The sequence below is a fragment of the Cavia porcellus genome, unplaced genomic scaffold (genome assembly GCF_034190915.1).
Source record: "Cavia porcellus strain 051 isolate PalLab524CR breed Dunkin Hartley unplaced genomic scaffold, mCavPor4.1 scaffold_27, whole genome shotgun sequence".
Taxonomy (NCBI): Eukaryota; Metazoa; Chordata; class Mammalia; order Rodentia; family Caviidae; genus Cavia; species Cavia porcellus.
Genome location: NW_026947510.1, coordinates 16,180,489 through 16,204,735, shown reverse-complemented (window position 1 = coordinate 16,204,735; position 24,247 = coordinate 16,180,489). Strand labels below are relative to the sequence as shown.

Here is a 24,247-nt window from a genome sequence, read left to right as displayed (position 1 = left end):
TTCAATGACTCTTCCTTGCCATTAGTTAACTTGGCTTATGATACCCATCACCATTTAGCTCTTCACTATTTATACAGCCTTAATTCTGTTTTCTGCTGCATGCTGTGCTCTTTAGCCATTCTCAACATCTTCAGTTCTGGAACATTCGACATTCTGGCCCCTTAAAAACTTCCTTCTATACAACTGTTCCTTCTTAGAGGACTATGGATTCTCTTCCATCTCTCCCAGACTTTCTTCATCCCATCAACTTTTATGATTCCCATAGGCCCTAGGTGGTAAATTCAATCCCAAGAGACTTTTCTGACCCATCTATATATTGAGTGCTCTTCTTTGGTGACCCTGTGTTTCTGTCATCAAACACTCTTCATGCATTGGGCTTCCCTGTTTGCTTGTGTGTTCTAGGTTTATCATCGGAAATTGAGAGCTCATAGATCATTAATAAAAGGACTAATAAACATGTCTGGAGAGTCTGAATTCCATGCATTAACCACATGACTGGTTCATTGCATTGCCAATAGGAGAACTAGGATTAGAACAAAAACACCAAAAATAATTTGTTCTGTGCTTTCTCATTTGTGTCACATATAGGTAAACATAAAACTCACCACCCCTAGAAGGACTGGGACAGACAGAGAATGATCACAGAGAAGCCAAGATATGCAAAAAATTTAAGCTTGATATTGTCCGTGTTTTGCATTAGATCTCTTTGGATCTCAATTAACTAAGAATCTTGGAATAAAAGGAAAAAAGAACTGACCAGCTATAATAATGTCCAGGTTCAATTTGACAGAATACTAAATAAAACAACTTTTTCCAATAACCTTAATTCAAAGCCTGTCTTTAGATTTGGCATTAATAATGTAAAGTCAAGTCATAAGGCCCCTCTATGTTGACTATGCAGCAGACAGTTGAAATCCTGCTGCCTACATTAAGCCTGGCCTTGAAGAAATCCAGTATGGGCTAAAACAAATGTTTTCTACAATATACACATAGACATATATACGATGTGAATATACACATTTAGGATATAAGTCACTTAAAGTAGCCAAAGCTGTCATCATTTATAAGAGTAGTGATACAGAAGGGAAAGAATAAAATCACATCTTTTGTTAAACAAAATACTACAAATATACATAAATTAAAACTGTAATTTCACCTCCAGTGCATGAGATGTACTTAGTCTCTCGTATCTTACAGATTTATGTCAACATAGCTTGTCACTGAAATGAAAATCATATTATGTATATGTATGAGCATCGTATTTTTCATGGTTGCATCACATAGCACTACTAGGGTTTTGGTGAAACTAGAAATTATCTTGTTGACCTCATTCTGAATGTGGGTTTCTTGAAACAACACAAACAATGTGCATTTTCTATATTGTTCCAAATATAAGAGAAGTAAAAGCTTAGAACTTAATATAAACATAGGATTCTAATTAAATCACATTGAGTTTATTACATTACTAAGAAATCTTTAGCTCATTGACAGCCTTAAGTAGTAAATATTTTGTTGTTCTCCAAAAGTTAATAGCAAACTAATACTCTACTGTTTGCTAGTAGCAATCAAAATTAGGACTATCAGAGGAAAATGTATGGTTAAATTGTATAAAATGAGACATACGGTCATACGCTGCTTTAGCAATTGCTTTGGCTGCATTCTTCTGAATATCAGGAACTGTAGAGCTTTCCACAAATGTTAGGAGCTTTCTAAGCCCCCCTGTCTGCTGAATCAGTGCCATACTGTCCATATCTTCAAGGCAATTAGCCATCACAGAAAGTGCTTCTACATGAAGGTCATTCAATTCCTAGTAGTAAGAACAGACAACTTTAGGAAGTTGTAGTAAAAGAAATTTTCTCTTTGAAAATTTTAGTTTGAGAGGAACTGCAATCGGTGAGAATATAATGTAATTAATTGTATTGTGAGTGGGGCTCTTGGAAGCCAGAGGTCTGTTTATCAGTGCAACATCGCTCTACCTTACCATTTACCCCATTTTTGCTCATTTATCTTACTTCAAAATATTTTATGGACAAAAATAATGCTATTGAGGAAATTTCCACTAACGGTAGCCATGGGGCATTGGTCATATATCCTTCTACCAAAAACAGGTCTAAAATCTGGTGAGAATGTTTTTGAAAGAGCAGAGAAATGCCTGCCTTAAAATCTGCAGCTGGTAGAAGAAAGTTGGTAGACTTTGTGGGTTTGTGGATGGAAGAATCCCCCAAATGCTCACAGCAGTGGAAAAATGCAGCTCAGCCTAAACTGTTAGAGATTTCAGAGAGAAGTCTTGAAAGTGGGAGGAGCACAAAAAGGAAGATCCACTGCCATGACATTCCACTCAGTACTGCGCCTGCCCAAGAAACTAACTTTACCGCAACAGTGCAACAAAGGGCCACACTCATTGGAATTCATGGAACCTCCTCATTCCCCATCACCCCAAAACAGGTGGCTTGGTGAAGTCTTGTAATGGTCTTTTGAAGACTCAGTGACAGCACTAATCTGCTGGCAACACCTTTCAGGACTGACTGGTTCTCCACAAAGCTGTATATGCATCAAAACACTGTGTGACATATGGTGCTGTTTTTCTCACAGCTAGCATTCAGGAGTCTAAGAAGCAAGGAGTGTTGGGCCAAGGATTTATCTCAGCAGCATAAGCGCCTGCCTTGCAAGCATGAGGTCGTCAGTTTGATCCCGGGTACAAAAAAAAAAAAAAAAAGCAGCAAGGAGTGGAAACGGAAGTAACCCCACTCATTTTGCCCCTATGACTCACTAGCAAAATCTTGGCTTCATGTGCTTGCAGTCTTATGATCTGATGATCTAGAGTTCTTAGTTCTAAAGGGAAGAATACATCCACCGAGAAACACAATTATGCCATCAGGGCTTCCCATGCAAGGAGATGTCAGACTGCCTGTCACTCCATAATGGAAATGAGGAAGAAAGTGGAAGAAAGTTGGAAAACAAGAGATCTCTTACAGGGACTCTGAGTATATCCCTTCATGCTCTGTGATTACAATTAATTAAAGTCCACAATGACCGAGGCCATGCAGGACCTCTAATGACTCTGCTCCTTCAGGAGTGAAGGTTTGGGCCATCCCACAATTAAAGACCTATGACCAGTGGAGATGCTTGCTGAGACCAAAGGGAATGTGGAATTGGTATTGAAAGAAAGTAGTTGTGACTATCAACTATAGCCATGTGACCAGTTATAGAAATTAAGACTGTAAATATTATATTTCTCCCTTATTTTGTTATATGTTTGTATGTGTATTTATATATAAATTATATACATATATATATATTATATGAACCCACTTATAGCATATGAACTGTACTAACTTTATACCACAATAATTCATTTTGATGAATTTACATCACAGTATTTAAGTTTCTGAACATCAGTGACAAGAGTAAACATCACCCAAAGACTGCATCCTCTTCTAGGGAAAGAGTTAATATATTTTTTTGTAAGATGTACGACAGTTGGGTCATGCTAGGTATATGTATTATTTTGCCTTTACCTTTCCTTGGAGATTAAATGATTTAAGAGGATGCATATGCACTAAATTTATAAGAAATAACCTTACAATGGTTGATTTTTGTCAACTTGACTAGGCTTAGTCAAACACTATTTAGATATTTCTATAAAGATAAATTTTAGATGGGATTGATATTTAAATTAATAGACTTTGAATAAAACAAGTTACTCATAATGTAAGTGGCTCTCATCCAATCAGTTGATGGCCATAATAGGAAAAAAAAAAAAAAAATGACTTCCCGGAAATAGGGGAATCTCTGCCAGTAAATGGGCTTTTTAATTTGCTAACTTTCCAAAACTAATTGAGCCAGCTCCCTAATTATTCATTCTATTTCTCTGAAGAACTCTTATCAATACAGAATATGATCAAAAAAGTGAGCATAAATTATTCCCAGACCCCTGACTGACCATTAAACCATGTGTGCATGGAGGATATACCAGAGCCCTTCTAAGATCCTTGAAGTGGGAGAGGCACTGGTGATAGCTATTACTTGGCTGCTTTTCAAATGCGGTTCCTTTCACAAACCTGTGCATTCTCAGAGAGAATGAAACTTTACTGGCTTAAACTGTCAGAGATGAAAGCCTGAAGCTAAAGGATCAGCCACAAATTTAATGCCCAGAAGAAGCGAACCAAAAATGTGAGCCCCCAAATCTTAAGCTAAAACTCCTTCCAGATACATTGACCTCAGAGACACTAGGGAGACCCCTAGAATCCAGCTAAGTAAAAACAACAGTAAAAAGAAACCCTCAGAATAGAGCAGTGATACCAGCTGTTGCACCCCACAAGACAGAGTTTTCGTTTAAGGACCTATTTGACAAAATGTTAACCATCTTCAGAATACAAAAGAATCTGAAAACATTTTTTAGCAAGTTGAAAACTAAGATAATTTATGCCTGAATATCTGCACTGTAAATGGAGTTCTTCAGACTGAAGGAAAGTGGTCTAGATGGCAACCTGGATGCACAAGAAGTAATGAGCAACACCAGAAATACTGAATATACGGATAGATAAAAGAACCCTGAAATACAAGAAGTTGATAGACACTATGCACACATACAGAGATGTAATTTTCCTTTCTTAATTCCCTTAACACACATACTGTAGAAGACTGGTCAAGACAAAAACTTACTATGTTGCTTTGTTAAGTTTGTAATGTATATATATATATATATATATATATATATATATATATGTAATGTACAGATATATATATAAAACAAAAGTTGCATTCAGAATAGGAAAAGTAAGTAGAAATACAATGTTACAAAGTTTCAATATTTTAGTTGGATTAGTCAATATGAACTCTATGTAGATTAAGATATGTTTAAATTCTATATTGTATTCACTAGACCAATTGTTAAGCACAAACATAACAAGAAAGTCAGCAAAGAAGTTAAAACATAATATTAAAAATTACATTAACATGGTAAATGACAGGAAGAAAGGAAAGGAAGAAAGAAGGAAGGAAAAGTAGAATAAAACAGCAGATCATACAAATTAAAAATAAGTGATAAACAGCATCCCTAAATATAACCAAATCAATAAATTATTATATAAAAATCAACTGAAAATTCAAACTCAAAACTCAAAAGTTTGGTGAAAAATGTTACATTAATATTATGTGTTGCAATTCCCAAGCATGTGATACCTCTAAGCCTTCTTCAAAAATTGTTTTGTAGTTTTGTTTGGTATATACAGTTTTGGCATAAATTTTATTAAATTAAACTCCTTTTAGGTCGTGCATCAGGAAGGCATTGAAAATCACATTGCATTTCTTTTGCTTTTCAGCTGTTCATTGCTAGTGTTCAGAAATACAGTCAATTTTTACGTACTGACCATTTGGCCTGTGACCCTTAATATATCTACTTATTAGGCATTATACATATACACACACACATAATATAGTGTAGAACTTCTTAGTATGTATCCATTAGTTCTATTAGACTTTTACAGTCTCTGTATGCACAGATTACATGACTGTATGTACAGAAAATCAGTTTTCTTCTTGTTAGTCTGTATTTTGTGTTCCTCTTTTTTTCTTGGATTGTCACCCTGGCAAGGACCTCTAGGACAATGGTGATGTGACATGAACAAACACTTGTATCTTTTACACCCCTAAACATGAAGAAAGGCACTTCTACTTTTTATTCTGTGACTGTTTCAATTTTTCTAACTAAAATACAGGAATTAATTCTGAAAAAATACTCTTCTTCTGTATTTATGTATAGAGTCCCTAGCTCTGTGACTGTAGGTAAGTTATGCAACTTGTCAGTCCCACTTTTCTAACCTGTAAAACAGGACTAATGATGTACTAATTATGTGATAAGCACAAGGATACAAGTATTATTTCTGTTTTATAAAAAATGTGTTCTTGAATTAGGAAGTAAACAAAAATATATAAAATATCCTCATAGTGCCTACCATGTACTAGATATTTGTATCCCTTCCATTTTTGATGAAAATAAGAAAGGTAAAATATCAGGTGAAAATTCCATGACATATCACACAAATCTAAATCACCTAAAATGATTTACGTATAGTTAATCACTTTCTAGCTATGTCACACTGGGAAAATTAAGTAACTTATTTGACTTTCACTTTGTGTTTTAAAAACAGGATAAAATATGACTACCTATCGCTGCACAGTGTTGTTAGGGTTCTATATGGCAAAAGTAAAAGGCTTCACAAAAAGGCTGGCACATACATTGACCAATGAAGCAAAGGTGGCTAGACTTACATGGCTCAAAGTCACACCTGTTTCTGTATTGCTCCTTAATATTTTACTTTATTTTTCCAGCTATGTATTAGTAAGCTCTACTGATTGGATAGTGTAAAACAGTGTGCAGTTCTTTCTTAGGGAAACTTTAATCTCTAATCTACTCTGTCTTGAATTTCTAAGAAGCCTAAAGAGGACACTTTTGTCATTAGATTTAATTTCATTTACTAATCTATTAATGTGGAGCAATGGATGGTTTCACTCTGAAGTTAAGGCAGTGGACACTTTGTGAAATCATCTGAGCCACTTCAAGACAATTAAATGGCATTCAATCATCTGCTAGATTGGTTTTTACAGCTGGGAGACACTAGAAAAAAGTATGCAGATCCTTAAAGTGTGAAATATATCCCTAAGGGACTTAGTAGAAACTATGGAAATTCCACTCCAAAGTTTCTCAAAATGTTGGTTGGGATAAAAAGTACAGACAATAGAAGATGAAAACATAAAAAGCCCCCAAACTATGACTACTCAATTACAACTTTTTGCCTAAAATATTTTAAATATAAAATAATATTAAAGGTCAAAAATAGCACTAAGAGTAGAAAATTACTTTTGTGGCCCTATTCCAGAGAAAATCATTATCAATAAATGATAGGAGACTAATTCTAAATGTTTCAGAAAACCAGGAAAATAATAGATAAAAATATTTAAACATTTTAAATCTTGTAAGGCATAAGACTTAAGAAAAATAGCTTCAAATAACCTCTCAAATTAGTCTGATTTAATCAGGCTAATCAACTTTATGTAGCAATTAATCAATTGCTCCATTATAATTTGAACTGTGCTTAAATATAAAACTGCTCTTTAAAATAAAAAATTGATTAAAATAAAACACACTTTTTAAAGAAACTGAAACCAAGGCAACTTGTAGATGTAAAATACAAGTTTATTATGTGCATTTATATTTATAACTCAGGAAGTCCAAAAGAGACGTAACACCTTAATTACCTTTATTGGAAGAGAAAACATGGCACTAGAAGCAAAGGAGAAGCCAGAGAAAAAGAAACAAGCACCAAGGCCTTCAACACGGAAACATAAAATGAAAGGAACACCTGATGGTTAAGGAAGAAAGTGAAGCTGAAGCTATGAATACAGATTTGTTTCATAATCAAAATTTATGGGTGTTCATTAAATGCGCTGTACAATGCTCGGCTGTCTTGATGGTGAAAGGGACCATCTGTTTATTGTGGCATATTATGTAGTTTCACTTTTTTTAACTACAGCAGCACTGCTGAAGGTTTTTATCATTAACACTTGAAGTAAAGACTTTATTTATTTAAAAAATAAAATTTTCTTTAGAAAATATTCTAAGTTCATATTTTATAACATTTAGGAAAGATGTGCTCCCCACAGAGAATGGATGATCATTACCTTGGTTTCTAGGATCTTAATAAGGTGGTCCAGTCCTTGATTGTCTCTTAGCATGGCCTGGGATTTCTTACCACTTGTAATCACACCCAATGTTTTGAGAGCCAACAGCTGAATAATTGGATATTCCGATTTCAGGAGATCTAATACAAGAGGGATTGCATTTAGTTCTTGAAGTGTAGCTCGACACTGAAAATCCTGCCGTGAAATACAAATGACCATATTAGTAATTTCTAAAGCAAAATACAGCTTTAAGAATAGAGATTCTATTTCTAGCAAAGAACATAAAGTTACAATTTTCACGTCTTTTAATTCAGATCCCCTTCTAAAATAACTCACAAAAATAAGAAAACTTTCAACTGACAAGATCAAAATATTCCTCTTTAACTATGCAGACACTGTCAACAACAGGAAACAAACATGATCTGTGGCTTTTGCAGTATCGTGTTTTTTATGCAGCAAATTCCTTTTACTATGAATATCATTACCGTACAAATCTATGCATAATAAAATTCTTTTCACACTCGGACACGCTGCTTCAAATAGTGCTTGTCACTAAGTCATTTGTGTCATCCTGGAGTGGGGTAGACCCTTAATGGTGTCCTTAGAGGATTGGTGTCCCTAGAAGGGAAATGACAAGGAAGAAATGGAGTGCTACGGTGGTGAGCCCAGGAGAGCCAACCTTAACAGTCATTGCAGAAGCAGGGAAGAGGCGAGGAAATATTCCACCCAGTCTCAGAGTGTGACCCTACTGACACCTTGATTTGGAACTGCTTTCCTCATCACTGTGACTTGCCGTCATTTTAAGCCCATCCAGTTTGTGGCATATACACAATGCAGTGCTACTAACTAGTACTTTGTTATTAGGAACTGTGGAAGTAACACTTGCCATTGCTGCTGCTTGATTAAAAAAATATATAGGGAAATATGGCTAAAAGGACTCTTGAAATTAAAACCTGGGTACTCACAGGAACCTCACAGCCTGCTTGACCAGGTCCAGTCATTGTGACCAGAGAAGCCAGAAGGAGTTGAGCTGCCTTACTCTTAGGAGTGAGGTCCCTAAACGTCAGGTTGCACGGATGTGGTAAGGCTGGGATTCTGATGAGCCCAGGTACGGGTGCATCGTCTACCAACCTGTTCCTCTCCCTCCCTCTTGCTTCTCTCTCTTTCTCTCCCACTCTGTTGATAGCTATTTAAAATAGTGTTTTTAGCTGGTCTAAAGCTTCTCAAACACATGTGGTGATTGTTAAGGAACTTGAACAGGAAAAGAAGCAGAGAAGGCTGTTAAAAGACTCAGGAAACTGATCTGCCGTGGGTGTGAGGGTGTGGGTGTGAGAGTGTGTGGAGGGGACTGGAGGAAGGGGTTCAGAGGACAAGACAGTGGGGGAGGGAAAGGTGGCAGTTTCTTTACACATCAGAGAAAACAGTCCCCATGAGGTAGCATGCTGCTATTGTGAAAAGAAGATACTCAGTATAATCCAGATCACTGGATTTTCACCACAGTTAGTCTAATCCAAAGGGCATAGGTTATACCCAATGTACTGAAACCACCAGGGTCAGATCAAAGAGCCCCTTTCCAGGTTCAACATGAATCTTAGATTTCCATTTTTAGAAGAAGCACATTTTAACTAGCCTAATCCTACCTTAACCTGCATACCATTTTAAAAATAGAAGCACATTTCTAACAAGCTCTTCTTTGGGAGACAACTACTTATAAAATATGAAAACTAAAGTGACAATAAATGTTCATTATTTTTTCTGAGTGATAATTACTAAATGTACTAAGAACTGATGACACAGAACTGGGTGAGCTTTAAAAATCTTTCCTTTCCTAAATAGGAAAATACATTTTATAATAGGATCAAACCAGGGTTTCATGCCAGCTAGGCAAGTGTTCTAACCTCAACATCACAGCAGCTTTTAGAAATTAATTTTACCTGTACCAAGTTGTAAATGCATTCAATAGAATTCTTCTTCACATCAGGATCGGGACTACTCAGTAGTCTGATGAGTGGCTCCAATCCACCATTTTCAAATATTTGCACTTTACCAGTGTACTCTATGGACATGTTTGCTAGGCAAAGAGTAGCAAACTCGTGGATAACTACTTCTTCTGTACATCAGGAAAGAATAAGACAAGCCTGTTAAATGTTTATTGAATCTCTACTTCAAAATATTCTTTAAAAAGCCATAGCTCTGCACATCCTTCTTACTGTTCACCTCTTCAAAAAGTCAAAATTGAGCCTTAGTTCTTGAAATTTTAATGACAACTCACAATTGATACCTCTGAGCTATTTTCAATATGTAATTTAATAAAATGTTAAAAAGAAATCAGTTCTTTTTTTTTTCAGTAGATGTAAGATGCAAAGTTACCTTCTGGGGTGAGCTGGGCTATCACAGAATTCATGACATCTAACTCCCTTAGCAATTTTTTAACATCACCTACAAAGAAAGAGAACATTGTTATTTATTAACAATGATGATGCCAATGTCTGTGGAACAGTTATCCTTTAAGAGGGGGGAACTATCACTATCCAATCTCACAGGCACAGAATTGAATCACCAGATCACACAATAAAGAAGTAGTAGAGCCAGGTTTCCTGCTGAGGTCAGTGTGACCCTGCACGGACTCCAGCCCACACCCTTTTGTCACTGACTATGCTGCCTTCCGAACATTAAACACTATAACTGTAAGAGTACAAAGTGTGACTGGAACATGCATCAGTAAAAGTGAGTTATTGTATCCTTCTCTTGTTTATTATATAATAATAGGTTCTTTTTGTTTGTTTTTTAGAGAAGGTATTTATAAACTTTGATGTTAATAAAACTTGTACAGAATGCAAATAAGAATTATCACAGCCTGTTTCAATGAACACATCTTGATTGCTTCAATTCCATTTAATTATTGCAAATGCCAAGAACACTTAAAGATAAGTATATTGCTGTTCTAAAGTTTACTTTCGTATGATTTATATTAGCCTAATTAAAGGTGGACTGGCATCCCTCCACTTCTTTCCTGCTCTTCTTTATCTTACTTCTGAGAAATAAAGCATCTTTGTTCTTTTAGTTTTGCAATTTCTCTTTTTGATCAGTTACCCGAAAAAAACAAAGTTAGCATCGCCAGAATTTTGGAAAAGTTTGCTTTGCAGCAGCTGAAACACAGACCCTAGATGAATTCTTCCTCATTAATTGCTGGTTACACATGGCTTTTACTGGATCCCTTTTCCAGTGGAATTCAGAGCTACAGCTTTTCTTTAACTTGTCAAAACTTCTTGTTTCTGTTCAAAGTGACTAATAAGTTCAGCAAGATTACAGCCAAATATATACAGACTTGAAATACAAAATAAGTATTGATTTCTAGGAAACACAGTGTTCAGGCATGGAGGATGTCATTTTAGGGTCAACACTCATTTTTTAAAAATGCATTACCTCCATAGATTGAGAAATAGTAGCATTAGAAATTAGTACACAGAACTTCTCAAGGGTTTGGTGAACTGCATAGTGTGCACATTCTAAAAGCAAATAGTGCTTTTCCCTCCTGATCTAGTCTGTATTATTATAAAGATTTTTGCAGAACTATATCAAAGCCTTCTATAATTACATGCTTGAAAAAATATTTCTGGGTTATTAGATTTCCAAGCACATTCCCCATGAGGTGTACGAAATACTTCCATGCACTTCAGAATCTGCTTGGTCTCACACTGAAGTGATATCAAGAAGATTCCTGCTCTGTAAGCTCTGCTGTTTGTCAGGGAGACCGACTCTATTGGAAGAGGCAACAGTGTGGAATAAACCTTGCAGCCACAAGTGACACCACACCTTGGTCTGGCCAAACAAACTAAATCTTTTTTGCCAGAGAATTCTCCATGCCATGAAATTCTCTTCTAGATCTGATTTGCCCCAAAGGCAAGCAACATCCATCAGTAGTACTAGTAGGTCTATCCTTAAAACCATTTCCTCACGGCTCAGTGGATAATTCCAGCTCACTGGCAGCTCTTGTAATCTGGTAACACAGTTAATCAATTTGTTATTCTGTTTTTTTGACACCAGACTTTTCAGAGTCTTTCTGTCTTGAGGTTAAGTCAGCAAAAATAATGGGTAAGTGTCTATTTCCATCACTTTCAACACAGTCTCTGCCCCTTTCTTTTTTAACAGAAAGCACTCTCAGATACAGCAACCGAATGGAAACTCTGACTTGTGCCTGGGCCACATGAAAACATTCTGATTAAACAGGGTGCCACCTATAGTTCTGGGTAGTTTCAGAACTGCCAGCAACTACTTCCTGGCCCACCTGCCTGTCATCTCAAGTTGCGTTCTTATGTGCTTGCTTTGTTTGCACAATACTGACCATATTTATTCACTCAAACTTGTACACCCTTACATCAATGACTTTCTAAAATGGCAATCTCTTTCATTTGCCTTGAGTGAGGTAATATCTGAGCATCCAAGGCCATTTCCACATGGATTCTGATGTACTCTCCCTTAGCTGACTTCATTCAGCGAGTCTTTGGTATGTGGCCTTGTTGAACTAAATACAAACCAGTAGGCAAAAGAAGACAGTAGCTCCATTTTGATAAAAATAAAAGTTTAATAGAGGAATTCAATTTCTGTCTTGACCCCAGGTTGACATATAGACATAGCTCAACCATAAGAAAGAAGGGAAGAAGAGTGTTTGCAATTGCACAAGGGAAAAATGGCTTTCACAGAAACATTTTTAGCCCTTGGCGTCTTATAGGATCATTAGAGTGATCATCTATGAACAGTGGCACCAGTGAAGGCATGAAAATCACATGAAGACACAAATTTCTGAAGGAGCTTGGTTATTTTTAGACTGTCCTTTAGCTGCAGGGGTGCATTTGTTCACATACTTGTCTACAAACATGATTTTACATCTGTGTCAGAGACTAAATGCACAGTTTTTATTCCAAGTTTTCTTGGACGTGTATGAAAAGTGAAGCAATAGCTGTTAATATATTGGCTCTGTTAGGAAAAAAAAGAACTTTACAAGCAGTTAGGGATGCCATGTGCTTTAACTATGTCATCAGACACCTCGAATTGAAAGTAGTCAAGTTAGTTCAAACAATGGTTTAACTTTTTCATCCAATTCATGGAATGGAAAGAATGCTCTGAGAGGCTGATTAGTCATCCCTGAGATCCAAATACTCACTGGAGAAACAAAGGTAGCAGGGTTTCCCCATCCACCAAGCTCTGCATTGCAGACAGAGCCTCCTGACACTGGTCAGCCAAGCAAAGGGTCAGCTTAGAGCAGGCCCCAGAGGTCTCTGAGAGCCTCCTCTCCTCAGCACCAAATGCAACAGTGACTCTGTGTTGATGGGACATTCATAATCCATAGACATTCATAATTCATGCCCCTAGGAATGTCCTTATCCTAGAGTCCCTGCCTTACAGCACAGTCACTGTCAGGGCTGCTGACATTACTGCCTGCCCTGGGTACCCTAACCCCACAGGGTTCTTACAGGAAGTCTCCATAGCGGAGCATGCAAAGTTCCACGTAAAACACCTCTTCCCCTTCTCCACTCATCACTGTCTCTGAAGACACTAATGCCACCATCCCTGTTGGTCATCATGGAATCAAAAAAGACCCACAGTCATCACATAGCACTCAGAAAAAAATGGAGGATATGGGGAAGAGGAAGACTGAGACTATGGTATGCAAGGAAAGCATGATTTTAGCCACAGACCCTGACAGAGACACGCGTTTATTACTAACAGCCTGTTTCATGGTACGATTCTATCTCCATTCAGAGTATCATTTAAACTTTTTGTAAGTTACAAGGCTGTTATCAACAGACTCAAAACACCCCTTATAACATAGAGAAATGACTTACACATGGAAAACATATCCTGTTCATAAAAAATATCTACTTTTTTGCATATTTTTGGCAAAACTGATAGTCTAACGGACATAATAGCATATTTTAACATATACTATTATACAACCTATCACATACATTTATGAAAATATTCCAAGCAAGTAATAGACCTGATTTAAGAGTAAATATACACATATAAATTTATTTTTGTGAAGTCTGCAGTTTCAAAAATAATAGTTTAAGAAAATTTTACTCTGGGCATCATTTGTAGCGAAATATGTATGAAGGACAATTTACACATACATGAGCAGGAAAATTTATATTATACTGTCAAGAAAAATATTTTGATTTTAAGAAATGGTGATTTCTGTCCTGAGTTTTAAGACTGGAACATACTACCTTACCAACTTTGAGAGGGGGATTTTTGTGTGTACATATCTGTACTTATTTTTATACTTTAAAATATCCCAGATACATTCCTGCATTCTGGGAGCTTAAGGCAAGACCATAAGTTCCAGCCCAACTCTGGCAATTTAGAAACTAGGAAGACTGACACAAAATAAAAAACTGAAAAAAAAGGCTGAGAGGACAGCTCAGTGTGAAGGCATGGGGTTTAGTCCCCAGGTCCATAAAAAAATCCCCTAAAATAAGACATAGTGCATTTGCTGCATTGTCCTGATTTAATTTTTATTTTGTCAGCATTAAAGTCAGTTTTAATAAATTAAAATAAATTCCTTACTGTTGAAAGAAAAGACAATGTATTTACTTTTAAAAAGTTGATACTTACTATTAGAAGTTAGGATTCCAAATATCATAATGGCATTTCTTTTTACAATTTTATCTTCATGGGTGAGCAGTTTGGTTAAGGGTTCCACAGCTCCAAGTTCAAGGAGGGTTGCTTTATTTTCTTCACCTGACATCAAAGGTGAGATAAGATCACACATGGATGTCACTAGTCACATAAACACTCTTCCTTGTCATTCTAATTTATTATTTGCCACCTGCCTTTCCAATTTCTCTTTGCTTCCTCTCCTATTTCTCTCTGTCTTATTAACCTTTTCTTCTCTGAAGGGAGGAGAAAAAAATACCTGATGCCCACAACTTAAAGAAGTTTATTTTGGCTCAGAGTTACAGTCTCTGGTTAGGCAGCTTCAGTGCTGAAGCTATGGATTAATTCACTGAGAAATGTAACACCTCCATGATCCAATCACCTCCCAAAAGCCCATCTCTGAGCACGTACACCTTTTGGTAACACTTATGATCTAAGCCATAACATTCTGCCCTCCATTCCCAAAAGTGTCACGTCCTTCTCTTTATATAAACACATTTAGTCCATCTCTAAGAGTCACCAAGGTTTTAACAGTTCTAGCATTGCTGAAAAGTTAAGTTCAAAGCCTCCTCTGAGATTCAAGGCAAATTCTTAGCTGAGAGCCCCTGTAAGAATCAAAAAGAGAGACTTCCAGGAGAACATGGTGGACAGATAGCAGCAGCTACTGAGGCTCTCTGAAAGACCCAGCTTAGAATCCAGGAATGGTGCGGAGTGAGAAATCCTAAGCAAGAGGAGATATGCCCTGCTGACCCAAGAATGAACTGGGCTGAGAGAAACCAACTGGGAATGCAATCCTGGTGCTATAACAGGAACAGATAAAGCCTCAGCGTGGAAGCTGGAGCCCACGCCATTGGAAGCCGAGATTTGGGTTTCCTGCCACCACGGCTGCGTCTGAATCGGCTCGGCAGGGAGAGAGACGCACGAAAGCTCTGAGAACGGGAATCAGTGAACGGAGTTGAGAGCGGGTGGGTGGGGAGCCATGCATCAACCTGCAGTGAGTGAGGGAAACTGGGACTCTTCCACGATCTAGGAGGCTCCAACAGAGGATATTCTGGGACCAGGCAGACTAGCCGGAACAGGGCACTGCAGTGACTTCAGTCACATATCCCCCTCTCAAGTGGGATTGGTGAGCAGTGCCTAGCTTACGTGACACTGCTGGCTGAGACTCAGTAGGCTTGCACAACCCAGCTCCCAGCGCCTAGAGGTGACCTGGAGAGGCGGGCCCCGCATAGGCTGCCCAGTGCATAACTCCCTGGTGCACTGCGGTGGGCAGGAAATCCTAGCCAGCGCAATTCAATCAGACTGTGGCTAAAAGCGAAGGAAGCTAGGCCTCCTATATACACTTGCATGTATAAAGAACAAAGAATATGGGAAGAGGGAGCAACAAGAAAGGGTCCTTGGCCCCCAATCCTGAGAAAAAGGCAATATCAGACACAGCACCAATAGACATAAAGCGCTCTCTCCAGAGCCTCATAGACGAATTCAGGAATGAAGTTATTAATGACCTGAAGCTAGACATAAGCAGAATAGTTAGAGAAAGTCTAAGCACCACCCAAGAAAAAACAGATGGTGGAATGGAAGAACAAAAAAAAAGGGCAGAATTGTTTGATGGAGAAAATAGAGAAAACATAGAATACGTGAATCAGGTCCAAAGAGATTACCAGGAAACTAAAAACTCTATTGAAAGCTGGCATAACAGCTTGAAAGAAACTAAGGATAGATTATCAGAACTAGAGGACAGATTCGTAAGGTGGGAGCATGAAATGAAAAACTTCTTAAAAATAACAAGAAAACAAACAGCAATAATACAAAGACTAGAAGATGATAAGAGGATCTATAACTTAAGAATTAAGAACATAAAAGAAGAGGTAGGGACACAAACAAATGAACTACAAAAGCTACTCGCAGAAATAATCCAGGAGAATTTCCATAATTTAGCAAAAGGTAAAGATACTCAGATGTATGAAGCATTCAGGACCCCAGCCACCTACAACCCAAACAGAGCTACACCCAGGCATATAATAATCAAAATTCCAGAAATCCAATATAAGAACAGAATATTAAAAGCCATCAGAGACAAGAAACAGATCACTTAAAAGGGAACACCCATCAGAATTACAGCAGACTTCTCGGCACAAACCATCAAATCACGAAGAGCGTGGGGGGAAATAATTCAAGCTTTGAAAGATAATAACCTCCAGCCAAGATTGAGATATCCTGCACAACTATCCCTGGAAATTGATGGAAAAACAAGGTGCTTCCAGGATAAAGAGGAACTAGGGGAATTTGCAACCACCAATTCAACTCTACAGAGAATACTGCAGAATATTCTAAAAATGAAAAATATGAAGATTCCAGAAACAGTGGCAGAGAGGCCACTAATGAATGGAGCAGAAAGCAAAATAAAGAAGACAAATGACAACTAATGACAGAAAAAGAGCTCAACAGAAATGAGGCAGAGAAGGTTGGATGGTAGGAACAGCCATTTTGGAGAAAACAAGACATCGTAATAGGTAGTGCTGATTTAATATCATCTTGTTTTGAAGTCTCATCAAGCTTTTGTTCTTCTGTCTCCATTGGTCTTAACATGTTGTATCTTATTGGATTTTATTATATGCGATAGTATAAACAAAAACTTTTATAGACAAGGAGATTATACAGAAACCATTGCTCATTTTCTCTTAGGTGATTCTAAATACCTTGTAATACTGTCATTCTCTTGAATGGTTTTACATTGTTTTGATATATTTGATGCTACAGTATACGAAGTTATACTCAAAGATTTCAAGGAAAGAGACAGTATGGTAACTACTTTTATGTTGGGATTATCTTGTGGTGAAACACTATTTTGTTTAAATGGTTATGTTTTGATCTGTGCTGTTTTGTTGTTATGCCCTCTTTTATCTCAATCTCCATTTTATTATTTACTTTTTTATTTTTATCCTTTTAATTAAGGGAAAAATAAATAAAAAATAGTAGGATATATTATAATAACCCACTTTGATTTAATATTAACTTGATTTGAAACCCTGTATTGCTCTCACCATCTTGTTTTGACTGATGTTCCTCTATTCTGTTTTGCTTGATAGTACCAAAAGGTCGAAAGTTTAGGCAACAGCTGTGAAGATAGTGGGATTCATTATGATGCCCATTCTGGTTGACTATTATCTACTTTTGAAGACCTGTAATGTCTCCAATGTTTTGGTATTGTTGGTTTCATTCTTTACTGTTTTGTTCAATTTTATTATAACTGATGATACAGGCAACTCTATTAGAGATAGCGGGAGGCATTATGTTAACCATTGTTGATCACCTTGTATTATATTTTTACATTATCTATTATGTCCACCCTTTTGATTTGACTGACTCTGTTCTGTTATGTCACATTTGGTTTTACTCTCTCCCAAAAGAAGTAATAAGAAGTGTGGGAGCAACAAAACCCAAAATGTGTAATAGTCATTGTACAAAAGAGAGGAAAAGAAAGTGCTCTAAAGGATATAACTGCATGGATATTTAAGTGCATAAGATAGACAATGATATTATGGAGTTTTGTTGGATCATTGGACAGAATTGTTTGGTCTCACTGTTTGAATGTCCACTATATAAGCTTTAATTTTGTAACTTGAACAAACATTTCTAAGATGACAATATGTAATCCATTAACTAGTGATTTCCTACTGTTTATTTTTTTTTTCTGAAATTCTGTATAACTTGTACCCTTTTTCTGCTTTTTTTTTCTTTTTCTCCTTAAACAAAATTAAAAAAAAAAGAATCAAAAAGAAAGTTAAACCTGCCAAGGCACAGGGTAAACATTTCTATTCTGAAAGGGAGGAGAAGGGGGATAGCAAAGAATGGAACCAAAGCAAAATCAAAACCCAGAAGGGCAAACATTAAATCCTGTACTCTGCGCCCAGCTCCTGGGACAAGTTTGGGCAAGATGGGAACTTCAAAGGGCTTAGGTGGTTTTGCCTCTATGGCAGTGCCAGTTTCCCCTTCATGGCCTCTCTCCTGGGCTGGCTTCACTCATTCCCTATGACTGTCCTCAACACCTTTTCCATGGTCCAGGAGTGTCTCGTGTTCCATGTTTCATTCCATGTTCCGTGTTTCTCTAACTTCCGTTATTTTCAGCCCTCTCAGCACACTGCCTGGCCACTCAGGCCTTCTTCTGAAATCTAGATGTAAGTCTACCTGACCAAACAACTCATGAACTCTGCACACCTATAAAATTTGCACAACATGAGTGATGCCAACGTCTGCCACCAGCTCAGACATTAATGGTCCCCTTGCATAATGGCTGCAGAAGCCTTTGAATGCCTGAATGGTTGAGTGCTATAAACCAAATCACAGGAAACCAATCGCTTGGGCAGCTTCCAGAGCAGGGTACCCTGAGGATGTCTTCTCAGTGAAATCTTTCACTTTTATATTTTACATTTCAAAATATAGGGTCTTGCTGATTCTTGAGGTCTCTTAAGCCATCTTTTGTATTGTCCTCATGCAAAGTATTTGGTTCCTTTTTAATACTGGCCTTTTTCAGCAGGTATTTCCTTTCTGGCCAGACTCAAAACTTTTTAAATTTGCTCCTTCTTTCTGGTCTAATCCTGGCTAAAAGCCTCTCACAATAGTCATGAAATTTCCTCTGCTAGGTTAAATAGACCATTGCCCTCAATATCAGTCCCATGAAGTGTCTTAGGACGTGAGCAAGATGTAGACACATTTTCTGCCAAAGCATAAACACTCATAGTCTGTGGTTCAATTTCCAATGTTTCCAACTCAGCATTCTGGTCATCTGAACTGTGATCATCAACCCTGGCTTACAGCATTCTAGGGCTTCCATGGCTGGCATCTTGAAACCATTCCAAACTCTCCCATGAACCTCTTCCAAAGGCTTCTAAATCCCACACTCAGGTATATTCCCAGCAATGATTCCATTAATCTGGTACCAAAATCTGTCTTAATCACTTACTCATCATTGAGATGCAATACATGACACCTACAACTTAAAGGAGAAGAAGTTTGCTTTGGCTCACAATTACAGTAGTTATGTGACACTATGCTTAGCAACCTTGCTCATTTTTAATTCTACCAAGTTTTTTGTAGACTCAACTGAATTTTCTATGTATGTGATGGTTAATTTTATGTGTCAACTTGACTGGGCTAAGGAACGCTTAGATATCTGGTAAAACATTATTTGTGGGTGTGGTCTGGGAAGGTATTTCTAGAAAATATTGGTATTTGAATCAATAGATTGCTCACTATTGTGGGCAGGCACTATCCAGTTCCCTTAGGGTCTGAATAGAACAGAAGGGTGGAAGAAGGGAAAATTATCTTCTACATAAGCTTGAACATACATCTGCTTCTGTCCTTGAAAATCAAGGTTCCTAGTTCTTGGGCCTTTGGATTCTGGGACCTTATAAAGGAAGCCCTGATTATCAAGCCTTTGCACTCAAAGATTGAAATACATCATTGGCTTTCCTGGTTCTCCAGCTTGCAAGTGGCAGACCATGGAACTTCTTGATGTCTATAATTATACAAAGCAATTCCCTTGACAAATCTCCTCTTCTCACTTATCTACAAATATCCTATTCTCTTTCTCTAGAGAACCCTAACTAATCAAACATTATCCCATCTTCTATAAACCAAACAGACAGTTCTACTTTTTAAATTTGAATGCCTTTTTTTTTCTTTTTCTTATTTAATTGCAATGGCTAGAATCTCTCTTTGTTCAATAGAAGTAGAAAGAGCAGATCTCTTTCTCTTGATCCTGAATTTAGGAAGAATGCATTCAGTTTTTCACTATTAAATATGCTGGACATATGTTTTTCACAGGGCTTTCCTGCCATAATTGATAGTGTGGGTCTGCAGCTAATAAATTGTCAACATTTGTAGATCTAAAAAAAGTCTTGTTTCACCTATGTTTTTAGAAGATATTTTTGCGTAGAATTCTAGACTAAAAGTATTCAGTTTTCTTTCAGTGCTTTAAAAATATTGCTCCACTTCAGCTATAAAGAAGGATCACATTGAGATATTTATCAATAAATGGGCGCAGCTTGAGACCATACTCATTAGTGAAATAAATCAATCTCGCATGTGTGAATACCGAATAGTTTCCCTAATGTAAACAATGATTCAAATATATAAAAATATGTGGTAACCATGATTCCCCAGTAGGTGGCCTTGAAGCCTTATAAAGTTTTCACTCATTAATTAGAAAGGCTTTATTCTGGGCTTCTTGATATGAAAATATTTGAAGCTAGAGTATATGAAGTTTTATCCAAATATTTCAAGGAAAAAGACACTATGGTAACTACTATTAAGTCAGGTTATAAGGTGGTGAAGTACTAGGTTGTTGAAACAGTCATGCTGTGACCTCTATTGTTATATTGTTATGTCCTGTTTTATCTCAATCTCCCCCTTATTGTTTCAAAAAAAATTATTTAGTCATTTCTTATGTTTGTCTTAATTAAAGAAAAAATTCAAAAAAATTAGGATATATAAATAGTAACTCTTTTTGATTTCCTATTAACTTGTTTTGAAGTCCTGTAGTACTCCCACGATCTTGTTTTGACTGATTAGACTCTGTTCCATTCTATATGATAGTATCAAGTTTGAAGACATAAGCAACTACTTTGAAGACAATAAGATTCACTAAGATACCCATTCTGGTTTGACTATTGTCTTCTTTGGAAGTCCTGTAATGTTTACAATGCCTAAGTTTTATTGGTCTTGTTCTCTACTGTTTTGTCCAACTTTATAATATCTAATGAGATAGACAATTCTTTTTAAGGAAACAAGGGACAACGTTGATAACCATTGTTGATAAACTTGTACTCTGTCCTACACCATGTGCTATGTCTATCCTTGGTATTGACTGACAGCTTTGTTTTGCCATATTTGACTGTATTCTTCCCCCCCCAAAGAAAGTAATAAGCACTAAGGAGTAATAAAATCCAAGATGTGTAAATTTTGTTGTAAAAAAGAGAGGGAAAAAAAAAAAGAAAAAGAGCTCTAACGGATATAACAGCAAGTGTGTTTGGGGGTGTTAAATAGCTGACTTTATCAATGTTTTTGGAACATTGAACACAGCTGTTTGCAGTCTCCCTGTTTGAATGTCCACCTTGTGTTCTTTGATACTGTGATTTGAGGAACTATTTTCAAGAAAATAGTGTGTAATCTACTAGCAGGTGATTTCTTATTTTGTTTTGTTTTGTTTTGTTTTGTTTTTGTAGTTCTGTATTGCGTGTACCCTTACGCCGCTTTGGTTTGTTTTGTGTTTTTCTCTTTTTCCTCTTAAATAAAAAAAAAAATTAAAAAAAAATATTGCTCCACTGACTTCTTCCTTACATGGTTTCTGATGTCAATTCATCCTTATTTATCACTTTTTATTTGTTACATGTTGTCATCCCTGCCTTTGTCCTACTGGCTACTTTTATGATTTTCTGTTTATGGTATTAGACAATTGGGTTGGTTTGGTTTATTTCACATTTCTTGTGTTTGAGTTTTGACATGCTTCTTGAATACATGGACTTCAAGTTTTCGTTAAATCTGGACATTTTGGTTTCTGTTTTTTCTGGTATTCTTTCTTTTTTATTTTTTGATTTTATAGAAAAGAGATAAAACAAGGTTTCATAACAAAATAAATAATAGAATAACAATAGCTAATACATTACACATTGTTATCTTTAAAGTAGTCACTGAGAGTACAAGATATAGGCATAAAAATATTCTCTGGCCTATACTAGCACAAACCTGTCTTGTCAAAACTAAGAGACACTAATAGCATAACTGACTTGTATTGTTTTCTTTTTTCTCTTCCTTCCTTTCGCCTTTCCCCCATCCTGGTTCCTTTTTCCTTTTTAGCAATATCTTCCCATTTCACAATATCTATTGTTTATGTTGGACTTTATTTACTCTTTCAGTTTCTCACACCTGGAAGACAATGTGATGTTTATACATGTGAATCAGATTTATTTCACTTACAAGTATGGTCTCAAGTTGCATTCATTTGCCTATTAAAGTCTCCATTTTATCCTTCTTAGGCTGAGTCGCACTCCATAATATAAAAATACCACATCTGTTTTTATTCATTCTTGGTTGATGCACATTTGAGTTGTTTCCAATATTTAATTATTACAAATTGTGCTGCTATAAATATGGGTGTACATATATCTCTGTGATACAATGTTTTTAATTCTTCTGGGAAGATATCTAGAAGGAGAATAGCCAGGTGGAATGGAACCTCTAATCCTAGCGTTGTGAGGAATCTCCGTACTGATTTCCACAGTGGTTGCACCAGTCTGCACTCCCACCAACAGTGGAGAAAGAATCCCTTTTAACCACATCCCCTCCAGCATTTGTTATTGGTTAATTTCTTCACAATACCTGTTATTCCTGGGTGGAGATGGAACCTCAGTGTTGTTTTAATTTTCATCTCTCAAATGACCAATGATGTTTAGCATTTTAAAAATATGTTTATTTGTATTGTCTTCATCTGAGAAGTGTATATTGATGTCAGATGCCTATTTTTGGATTGGCTCTTGAATTTGGGGAGTCTAATTTTTTCCAGTTCCTTATATAGTCTAGATATAAGCCCTTTGTCTGATGAAAAATAGGTTAAAATTTTTTCCCACTTTGTGGGGTGTCTTTTTACTCTGTTGATTTTTTTTGATGTACAAATGGTTTTTAATAAGGTGAGATTCCAGTTGTTGATCTTTTCAGTATTTCCCATGCAGTCTGGGTTTTGTTCTCTTCTAGTATTCTTTCTTTTTTCAGAGACTCCATTAATGTGTGTTGGAAAACCTGGATATTTCTCCAGCTCACTGAACCTCTGTTTATCTTTTAATCTTTCTCACTGTGCCTCATTTTAGAAATTCCCCATCTTCAAATTCACTAATACGGGTACTTTTTTTGACAAAGTCTTGGTATGTATCCTGGGTTGGCCTTGAGCTCACCATGTAGCCCAGATTGGCCCTGAATTTGAGATCATCTTCCTGTCTCAGCCTCCCGAGTGCTGAGATTACAGATGTGTGCCATCATGCCTGACCAATATAGGTACTTTCCAAATCTAATCTGCAGCCCACTTTGTAATCTAAGCCCATGTGTGCTTCAGTCTTTGAAGTTTTCATCTTTAGAAGTTGTATTGGGGTATGTTTTTCACCTTCCATATTTTTATGTAGTCTCTGAGCATATAGACTAGTAATGTAATTAATCTTTTAATGTATTTTTCAGCTAATTGATTATATCTGGGTCAATCTTTATTTACTGAGTGACTTATATCCCTTATTATAGATTGTTTCTTCCCTGTTTTTTTCATACCTGAAAATTTTTTATTGGATGTAAGACATCATGAATTGTATTTTGTTGAGCAATGAATATTATATATTACTGAAATTTGAGGCAGAGCTAAATTACTTAAAAATAGTTTGGAATACCTTTCAGGTATTCCTTTTAATATTTGTTAGGTGTGAGCAGAATGTGTTTCAATGTAAGGCTAATTTGTTTTTCATGCTGAGGCAAGACTCTTCCATGTATTTTACACAGTGTTCCAAATTTTTGGTCTGGATGCAGGAAAAGCACCGCGTTCATCCTTTTGTGAGCACCAGGCTCTATTACACCTCAGCTCTCTGGCTGCCTCGTTTCTTCACAAGTTCCTGCCGCTCAGTGCTCTGCTGAATACTGGAGCAGGACTCTTTACACTTGTCCTGAGTTTTCTTTCTGTGTAACTCAGTCCTGTTACTCTGTCCAGGAAATACCAGCTGTTTTGGGCTCTGGACTCTCGGGTGTGTCTTCTCAATTCTGAGGCCCACCAGGGTACCCTTTTCTGCCTTGTGGCCTGGGATCTCCCTGAAATAAGCAAGCTGGGTAAGCATAGTGCTTATTTCCTTTTGTTTCCGGTCTCTCAGTGGTT

At 36.8% G+C, this 24,247-nt stretch overlaps 1 protein-coding gene across 8 annotated transcripts in view; it reads right to left on the bottom strand.

Moving 5' to 3' along the window:
- Armc3 (armadillo repeat containing 3) overlaps positions 1-24,247 on the bottom strand; it is a 121,476-nt gene that overhangs the window by 73,590 nt on the left and 23,639 nt on the right. For 3 of the 8 annotated variants that reach the window (XM_023562445.2, XM_003463875.5, XM_063237932.1), the window contains 5 exons: positions 14,302-14,427; positions 10,054-10,122; positions 9,618-9,793; positions 7,684-7,878; positions 1,624-1,807 (listed from right to left, as the gene is read on the bottom strand). In XM_023562445.2, coding sequence (XP_023418213.1) covers positions 1,624-1,807; positions 7,684-7,878; positions 9,618-9,793; positions 10,054-10,122; positions 14,302-14,427 — 750 coding nt within the window. The other 5 variants (XM_063237933.1, XM_063237935.1, XM_063237938.1 and 2 more) reach the window with 5 other exon arrangements.